Here is a 10,047-nt window from a genome sequence, read left to right as displayed (position 1 = left end):
TTGCGCCGTCACCACCATAAACGGTCAGTGGGGGAACTAATTCTTAACCTCTTGTACTTACAAATCTTGAATTGCGGAATTTTTGGAAAAAAATAAATTGTTTAACAACTTAATCACGAAGAGTGATTAAATGATAAAGGAAATTGCAATTTCCGTAAATTAAGGAAATAGCGAAAACAAGTAAGTTCTGCTTTTGAAGTATTTTTCGTATTTACGAAATTTAACCTTGTTTACATTTTTTATTTTCTCGTCGATTTATATATTATTTTCTATATCTTTTATTCTAGAGACATATTTTGTATCGTATTTTTTATCACGTTTTTTCTAACAAAATTTGTTTTTAGACAAATTTAAACGAAACAATTTTCTTTAATTATTGAAATCAACAGTTATCTCTATTTTGTTTCCATTGTTCGTGAAACAAATAACTCCATTCTTTTGTTTTCTCTCTACAGAAAATAATGGCAACTTCCCGAGTTAACCAAATTCTGAGACAAAAACGTTTTTTATATAATTTACCAGCAATTCCCATATGTTGCTCCAAATTTCCTTCCCATTCGCAAGTTTTCTATTCAAATCAGAGTCAAAATGTGCCAGCAAAAAGTGATCGATCAAAATCGAGAAATCAGATCCAAACCGGATTTGCGGAAGTAGGTAAACGTTTTTTTTTTTACCTTTCAGGTTTCACAGTGCCCCTAAAAAGTATTTTAGGGGAAATAGGGTACTGAAAATTAAAAAATAGGGAACTTTTAGGGGATCATAAAAATTGCTTAATTAAAGATAAAAATATAATTTATTTATAGACAGATACTCAAAGAAAATGTTTTATTAAATTTATTTACAAATTTCTTCAAAAGTAAAATTATTCGAAAACATCAATAGTTTTATTTAAAATAAAAATTTAATCATTTTTTTTCATTGGAATTAAGATGTTCAAAAATTTCAAATTCAAACCTTTTCAAATTAAACAACTCATAAAAATATTATTATAAAACATAAAGAAATGGATCACTCCGAGTCGAAGACTCGGAGTGATCCATTTCTTTCTGTTTTATAATAATTAAAGATGACCGACTGACAAAATAATTATTTTATTATTATAAGAATATTGTTACTGTAATAAAAAAAAAATAATAAAAAAAACTTTTTCAAAAAAAATTAATTTTACAAAATTGTTAGTTAAAAGTACGAAAAACAATAATTTAATTCTACGAGAAATCAATTATTTAAATATAAAAATGAATGATATTGAATGTTTCTTAAAATTTTATTTTTACGAAAAATTGTATTAACAACTTTTGAAAATATTTAATTTCTTTTAAGGAATTTAATTAAAATTTTAATTAAATTTATTATATTAAAGAATTTTATAACGATTTTTGGAAATACAAATTGAAAACTTTTTGAAGAATTTTATTTAATTTTTTAAAAATAATTGAATTCCTGAGAAGAATTTAAATAATAATGTTTAAAAACAATTGAATTCATGAGAAGAATTTTATTAAAATTTTCGAAAATAATTGACTTCTTGAGCAGAAATTTCTAAAAAAATTTTGACAATAATTTAATTCTTGAGAAGAATTTCCCTATCTATTTATAAAGATAATTTAATTCTTGACGAGAATTTTTAAACAATTTTGAAAATAATTTAATTTCTGCAAAGTATTTTATTACTTTTCAAAAGAATTTAATTCTTCTGATGAATATTGGTATTTATCAAAATAATTGAATTTTGGAAAAGAATTTTACTAAAATTCCTTAGAATAATTGATTTTATGTGGAGAATTTATGCGATTTTGTTGTTTATCAAGCTAATTGAATTCTTTTGCAAAATTACTTAAAAATTTTTGAAAATAATTGATTTTCTGCCACGAATTAAATGTTATTTATGAAAATATTTGAATTACATATTGCAACGAATTTTATTGTTTTATTGAATAATTGAATGTTTCTTAAAATTCAATTCTTTCCTCAAGTTTTAATAAAATTTTTCATAATAATTGCATTTTTCAAGGAATTTATTTAAAATTGTATTAAAAATATTTAAAATTCTCCAATGAAAATAATTGAATTCGTAAATGAAATTTTATTATTTATGAAAATAATTGAATTTTTTCGTAGAATATTGTATGAACAAGTTTTTTCTATAATTAAATGTGTTGATAAATTTTATGAAAATAGTAAATATTTAAAAACATTTAATTGCAAAAAAATTTTGAAAATAATTGAAATTTTGCAGAGAATTTTATTTAAATTTTTGAAAATAATTGAATGTTTGGCGAAAAATGTTGCTATGTATAAAAATAATTGAATTCTTGACGAGATATTCATTAAAATTTATCAAAATAATTGAATTCATGCAAAGTATTTTATTAAATTTTGTTTAAATAATTGGAATTTTGCCCAGAATTTAATAAAAATTTTTGACAATAATTGAATTCTTGAGAAGAATTTTGATATTTATCAAAATAATTGAATTTTGGAAAAGAATTTCATTAAAAATCCTTAAAATAATTGATTTTATGGGGAGAATTTTGTTGGTTATCAAGATAATTGAATTCTTTTGCAGAATTACTTAAAAAATATTTTAAATAATTGATTTCCTGCGACGAAAAAAATAGAAAAAAAAAAAAAAATTTTGAAATTTTCAAAATAGGGTACGTTTAGGGACCAAAATTAAAAAAGGGGACTTTTAGGGAAATAGGGGACAGACTATGAAGCCTGACCTTTTCTTTCTCTATTTTTTAAATAAAAAATATGAAAACTGAAAAAGGAGAATTTTGAAAAAAATGTAAGTTTTTCTTTGTTTTTGTAGTAAAAGAGAACACAAAATCAGCTTGGTACTTGTGTGTTATTATTGGAGGAGTTGGAGTAACTGCTGGTATTTTTTATACAATATTGAAAGAATTATTTTCCGAGAGGAGTATAAATGGAATTTATAATAAAGCCACGAAGCGATGTTTACAAGATTCGCGAATTTTGGACGCTCTTGGGGAACCAGTTAAGGCATACGGGGAAGAAAGTCGTCGAGGACGACGAACTCACGTGAGGTAATTTTAATTTTCAAAGTAATTTCATTATTTACAGTTCATTATATTAATATATTTTATTTTAATTTTTATTCACTTTAATTTATCAATAAAATTCAATAACTTAAATTTACATTTAAACAAATTACACGCAAAAAATATTTTTTCTGGAACATTTACAAATTTTATTACATTAGCGAAATTTTTAGTTACTTCAGTTAAGACTTTAGCTATTCTAGAGAAAATTATCCATGTTTCAGGTGAAATATTTTTTCCGAGTATAAAATAAAATTTTAATTAACCGAATTCGATTAAATGATAAATCAGTTCGCTGAGATTTTGTTTAATCAAAAAATCGGTTAAATAAAATTCACTTTACTAAAAAGTCTCTAAAATGCAATATTTCAATGAAATTCAAGCGAATTTCTGTTGAATAAAATTTTTTCCAATTTGTCTCTTGTTTCAAATTCAATATTATTAATTATTAATAATGAACATCAAACCAAAAATAATTGGAGAAATTTTTATTTCTCGATTTAAAATAAAAAAATATAATTTGTAATTTATTCTAAATCTATTAAAAGTACTCTAAATTTTCTAAATTTTATTTAATCAAAAAATTCTGCACAAATCAAATTTTCTGCTAAATTCGACTAAAATGATAATTTAGTAAGTAAATAATTAAAAGCAAATTCTGTTAAATAAAAATTTCTCTGATTGTCTCTTGTTTCGAATTCGATAATTTATATTTATAACAATGAAGAATATTGAACAAAGGGCGATTGGAAAAATTTATGTTTCTCCGACTAAAATAAAAAAACTGCATATTTTTAATTAAAATAAATACTGTAAATCTGCTAAATTTTATTTAGTGAAAAATTACACTAAAATAAAATTCAATTTACCAAAAATTCTGCTATATTTGACGTAAATAATAAAAATATAAATACTGATAAATTAAACTTTTTCCAATTTTCTCTTATTTCGAATTCGATAGTATACAATTATAATAATGATTATTATCAAACAAGAAATAATTGCAAAAATTTTTATTTCTGTAATTGAAATAAAAAAATCCATTTATTTATAATTTACTGTAAGTCTGCTCGCTTGATTTCATTTAATCAAAAATTCTTATAAAATAAAATTTTCTCTACTAAAATTTCTCCTAAATTCGACTAAATAATTAAAAGCGAATTCTGCTAAAAATTTTTCCAATTATCTATTATTGTTTCCAATATTCTCCAAATAATTGGAGAAATTTTTCTATAATAAATAGAATTTTGTATTTCTAAAATTAAAATAAAAAATTTCCAAATTTATAGTTTATTATACTGTTCTTTATATCAATGTTTTATTACTTTCAGACACAATATTATCATGCAAAATGGAATTAAGCACGTGAGAATGCAATTTTACGTTCAGGGAATCCGAAAAAGGGGAACTGTACACTTAGAAGTCAAGGAGGTAAATTTAGTAAAAGAAAAAGTTAATTTTAAATTAAAATTAATTATTTAATTAAATTAAAATTAAAATTTAATTAATTAATAACTATTAAAATATGCAATTTAATTTTAAATTAAATTTAATATAATTTAATAAAAACCTAATTTAATTTTTAAAGAAAAAAAAATGATAATTGAAAATAATGTCAGATTTTTATCGAAATGTACCGGAATAATTAGTTTTTACATATGGAATACAAAATAACAAAGTTTCTTTTTATTACAGACACAATCTGGAGATTACGAGTACGTTTATTTAATCGTAAAATTGGAAGATATGTTCCGTTCAACTATTATTTTGGAAGATATTCGGAATTCCGCGCCAACTATAACTGCAACTAATGAACTGACATCTCCAATGTTTTAAGTATATAATATTTACAAAACAAAACTCTATAATGGAACAAAAAAAAATCCGAATTCGCGAATTTCGATAAATCGCAACTAGTCGTTCATCAACTTCCTGTATATATAATTTTTCATTTTATATAAAACTTTTTAAATACTGTTGTTGAATTATCAGCAAGCGTAATTTACGATTTCGCCGATAGTTTTAAATAAAAGGATAAAAATATTATTAAAAGAGCCGTCTCTTATTTTTATCTATATTATTCTTTACGTTTGCAATTTTTCTTCCATAATTATTACTATTTTCTTTTAATACGTTTTTTTAAATAATTTATTTTTATTCAACAAATCTAACAGTAGAACAATTATAATATTTTATTATTTAATATTTTTTTAAATATCTACAAATTTAATATTTTTTCTGTTTAATTTGAAAGAATCCGTAGAATTCACACTAGTTTTGGCGTCTAGTAAATTTTTCTATAAATATATTTTCAATACTTTGTAATTTTTTTAGTTCTTGAAACAAGAAAGTTCTTCTAAACAAAATGAAAAATCCCAAAGTTACAAAAAAAATCGACTGGGAGCTAAAACTAAAGTAAACTCTGCGAGTTTTTTCGATAAACAAAACGTTAAATTAAACGACCGAGTAATAAAACCATCATTTTTGTTAAATTTAATTAATTATATCAATTTAATAAAATTAAAAAAAAAAATAAAAAAAAAAAAAAAAATAAAAAAAAAAAAAAAAAAAACAAAATAAAAAAAATAGAAAAATATATTTATAGAAAAATATTTTCTATAAAAAACCATTAAATAGTTTATTATTATTTTAACATTTTTAACAGAATTGTGTATTTCTTGATAATGTAATTTTCTTTTACACCTCTTTCAATCTCAAATCACTGTTATTTTATTAGAAACAAAAAAAAAAACAGAAAATGCTAAATTAAATGCGTTGTTTTGATTTTTTTAATTTGAAGCTTTCACGGTTGAGCGAGATAATTATGAAACGGGTGTGTCGAGGTTTATTCGATAACATATGTAATATATATTCTCTCTTCATTGCCTTCGTAAAAATTATTCCTATTTTCAACACCATGAAATATTTACAAAAAATTAAATTTCTATTTATTTTTATCTAGAAACTGAAAATTTGAAGTTTAACAGTATTTATAAAATTAATCACTATTCTTATCGTTAATAAAAAATTTTAAGTTTGGATTTTTTCAAAATTTAGTTTAAAATTTTACAATGAAAAATGAAGCGATTGGCCTACATAAAGTTTAAATTTTAATGTAGAAAAGCAAATTTATTTACTTATCATAATGAGAAAGCTAAATGACCATGAAATGAATAACTAGTTTAAATATTTAATTAGCCTTCTATTGTAAACACAGAAATTATAATTTATAACTTATTTAGTTTATTAAAATCAAATTAAATTTAATTTAAATTAAAAATTTTTAGTTCCATATTTTTAATTTTCACTGTTGTCAGAATTTTTCTTACAATAATATTCTACTTTATCAGAAATTTCTAAAGAATAATTTTTTTCTTTTTAAAAATTTTCAAAAAATAAATTTTCTATTAAGCTCTTAACAGTTCACTTCAATTTTTTCTATCTCTTTTATTTAAAAATCCTTCAGTTCATAGAATTTTTAATTTCTAATTTAGATTTTAGATATAACTGACATTTCTGAAAACATCAATTATTTAGCAGAATTTTTGTTCAATGGATTTTAAACTTTTTCATTGCAGATAATTGTCCCATATTCAAATTTATACCTATTTAACATAATTTTCATTTAACAATATTTCTATATTTACTACAATAGTTTTTTAATTGGATTTTTACGAACAGAATTATTTAATACGAATAAATTGAATTCGAAAAAAATATAAAATTTTAAAATATGTTTAACTTTTTATTTTAAACTATTTTAAACTATTTTGAATCGTTTGTGACTATTTTAAAAAGTTTTTAATTATTTGTAACAATTTTAAAATGTTTTGAACTATTTTGAACTATTTGAAAATTTATAAACTACTTATTTTAATAATTTAATAATTAGTGAAAAAGTTCTTTGAGGATTTTTTAAATTCATTTGTTTACAATTCAATTTTACAAAATTTCAATTATTCGTTAGAATTATTATTTATTAGAAAAAAAAACGAAATAATTTTAATGAAAAATCCGCAATCAAACATTCTCAAATTATTATTTATTAGAAAAAAAACTTGAAATAATTTTAAAAAAAGTCCTTAATCAAATTTTCTCAAAAAAAATTAATTCCACAGAATTGTTAGTTAATAATATGAAAAATTCAGATTTTCAAAGATTTTAATTTGAAACCGTTTCAAAAATCAATTATTTCTAAAATCTCACGCTCTAATCCTTTTAATATTCAATTACAGTGAGTTCTCGCGAGTCCTTCAATTCTCGAAAATTTTCAAGATCATAAAACTCACGAGTCGTTCAACGCATAAACCACGCCTCCAAGGCGATTTCAGGGATGTGTGAAACATATTTATCGCCCCGAAAGACACAATATTCAATGGCTTTGGTCCGTTTAAATTACGCAGCACTGAGCACCAGCGCGCGCATACCAGAAATTGAACGACTCGTGAATCGGACACTGATCAGCTGTTGAACGACTGACGAGTTTGAACGACTCGTGAGTTGAACGACTCGCGAGAACTCACTGTACAATCTAAAATTTTAACTGAAATCCATTTTCAAATCAATTTTTATTAGAAAATTCTTTGAGAGAATTCAATTATTTAAATACAGAAAAAATAATTTATTGAATAACTGCATATTTCTGAAAATATAATTCTCATAAAGAAATTTATCAATACATTTTTAAATAATTGAATTCTTTTGACGAATTTTAATAAAATTTTTAAGAATAATTATATTTCTCGAAGAATTCGATTAAAATTGTATTAAAAATAATTTAAATTCTGCAACGAGTTTTATTATTTATGAAAATAATTGAATTCCTAAAAAGAATTTTATTTTTTATGAAAATAATTGAATCCCTGTAAAAATTTTATTATTTATGAAAGTAATTGAATGATTGAGAAGAAATTTATAAAAAAATTTGTAAATAATTGAATTTCTGTAAAATTTTTATTATTTTATGAAAATAATTAAAGGTTTGAGTAAATTTTTTGTTAAATAATTGAATTCTTATATGGAAAATTTTATTAAAATAGTAGATATTAAAAATCATTGAATTGAGGAAAATGTTTGAAAATAATTGAAATTTTGCCATGAATTTTATTAAAATTCTTGAAAATAATTGAATTTCGGAGAAGAATTTAATGATTTCTAAAAATAATTGAAATTTTGACGAGTATTTAAAAAAAATTTTTTAAATAATTGAAATTTTGGCAAGAATTTTATTAAAATTTTTGAAAATAATTGAATTTCGGAGAAGAATCTAATTATTTCTAAAAATAATTGAAATTTTAACGAGAATTTAAAAACAATTTTTTAAATAATTGAAATTTTGACAAGAATTTTATTAAAATTTTTGAAAATAATTGAATTTCGGAGAAGAATCTAATTATTTCTAAAAATAATTGAAATTTTAACGAGAATTTAAAAAAAAATGTTGAAAGAATTGAAATTTTGCCAAGAATTTTATTAAAATTTTTCAAAATAATTGAATTTCGGAGAAGAATTTAATGATTTCTAAAAATAATTGAAATTTTAACGAGAATTTAAAAAATCTTTTTAAATAATTGAAATTTTGCCAAGAATTTTTTTTATTAAAATTTTTGAAAATAATTGAATTTCGGAGAAGAATCTAATTATTTCTAAAAATAATTGAAATTTTGACAAGAATAAAAAATTTTTATACATAATTGATTTTCTGCGAAGAATTTTATTACTTTTGAAAATAATTAAATTTCTGCAATCATTTGTAATTTCTCTAAAATTCTCTAAATTATATAGTACAATTTACGAACTTTTCGTCTTTTCTCAATCAAATTATGGACTTTACGGACTTTTTTTTAAAAAATTGTCTTTCTCCAACGCTTGCTCTGAAAGGAGTACTTTTCTTGGTTGAAAAGTGTGGCGAAAGTAGATCTTTTCTCAACTGCTCTGAAGAGCGTGGCGAAAGTAAAATTTGGCGTGGCGAAAGTAAATTCAGCGTGGCGAAAGTAAATTTGGCGTGGCGAAAGTAAATCATGAATTTATTCTTTTTTCTTGTTCTTTGACCGAGATTTATTTTGTATCTAACTTCTTCCCCACTCAAAAAATTCATCTTTTATTATATTAAACATAAGCACACGTTAAATTAAAATTATACGAAACTCACGAAGAAACCTTTCCTCGCAAGGCGTTGGAGAAAACGTAGTGCACAACTCGTGGTGAAAGAATGATTTTTCTCGAGCGATTGCTGCTCTCGCTACGCTCGAGCCGCAAACTTCACTCTCGAAAAATCACACTTTCGCCACTAGTTGTACAATGTACTATTTACGGACTTCAAGCAAATTTACCTTTAATTATAATCTATAAATTTATATTATACACACTGAAAAAAAAATTTATTTGATTAAAATAACCGATTACTTGTCTACTATTAAATAAACATTTACTTGAATCGAATAATTTTTATTAAAATCAAATAAATTATATTTAAACCCATAAATCTCAGTATTTTAAGCAAATATGAATTGAAGCATTTGATTTAAATAAAAATTATTTGTTTCAAGTAAATATTTATCTGACAATAGATTCGAAGTAATCGACTGTTTGAATAAAATACATTTTTTTCATTGAATCTAAGTCAGTAACTTCAAGAAAAAAACATTTAAATTTTAATTAAATTTAATAAATTTAGAGAAATGATAATTTTTTTAATAGTAGATAATAGAAAAATTAATAGCAATGGAAAAAAAAATTAATAGAGAATAAATAAAGAGAATAAAATAATAGAGAATAAAAAAATTCCTTTTAAATTCGGTTTAGAACTAATTATAAAAAAACTGACGATTTAATGAGTTTCCATTGTGATCCTCATGACAATTTCGACAAATAATATTATCATTATAACATTAATACAAAAAAATCTTTATCAATAAAATCGCTTATCAATATCATCATTAGGAAATTTGAGTGTAAAATAATGACTGACCTGAGGAGAAGC

General features: G+C 22.0%; 1 protein-coding gene across 1 annotated transcript; it reads left to right on the top strand.

Moving 5' to 3' along the window:
* Nucleotides 1–22: 22 nt before the first annotated feature.
* Nucleotides 23–5,117, top strand: LOC122500273 (mitochondrial import inner membrane translocase subunit Tim21). The gene is made up of 5 exons (XM_043609125.1): nucleotides 23–180; nucleotides 456–654; nucleotides 2,816–3,050; nucleotides 4,397–4,496; nucleotides 4,761–5,117. Exons 2-5 carry the CDS (start codon nucleotides 462–464, stop codon nucleotides 4,899–4,901), a joined length of 669 nt encoding a protein of 222 aa, XP_043465060.1. The 5' UTR covers nucleotides 23–180; nucleotides 456–461; the 3' UTR covers nucleotides 4,902–5,117.
* Nucleotides 5,118–10,047: the final 4,930 nt, after the last annotated feature.

Source organism: Leptopilina heterotoma, unplaced genomic scaffold, assembly GCF_015476425.1.
Source record: "Leptopilina heterotoma isolate Lh14 unplaced genomic scaffold, ASM1547642v1 Lhet_183, whole genome shotgun sequence".
NCBI lineage: Eukaryota > Metazoa > Arthropoda > Insecta > Hymenoptera > Figitidae > Leptopilina > Leptopilina heterotoma.
This window is presented reverse-complemented; position numbering and strand designations above follow the sequence as displayed.

Bases quoted from the DNA above. Each gene is read 5' to 3' on its own strand.
- LOC122500273 (XM_043609125.1), top strand. From the start codon at position 462: ATGGCAACTTCCCGAGTTAACCAAATTCTGAGACAAAAACGTTTTTTA. The intron at 655-2,815 runs GTAAACGTTTTT...TTGTTTTTGTAG, and splicing joins AACCGGATTTGCGGAAGTAG to TAAAAGAGAACACAAAATCA. The intron at 3,051-4,396 runs GTAATTTTAATT...TATTACTTTCAG, and splicing joins GGACGACGAACTCACGTGAG to ACACAATATTATCATGCAAA.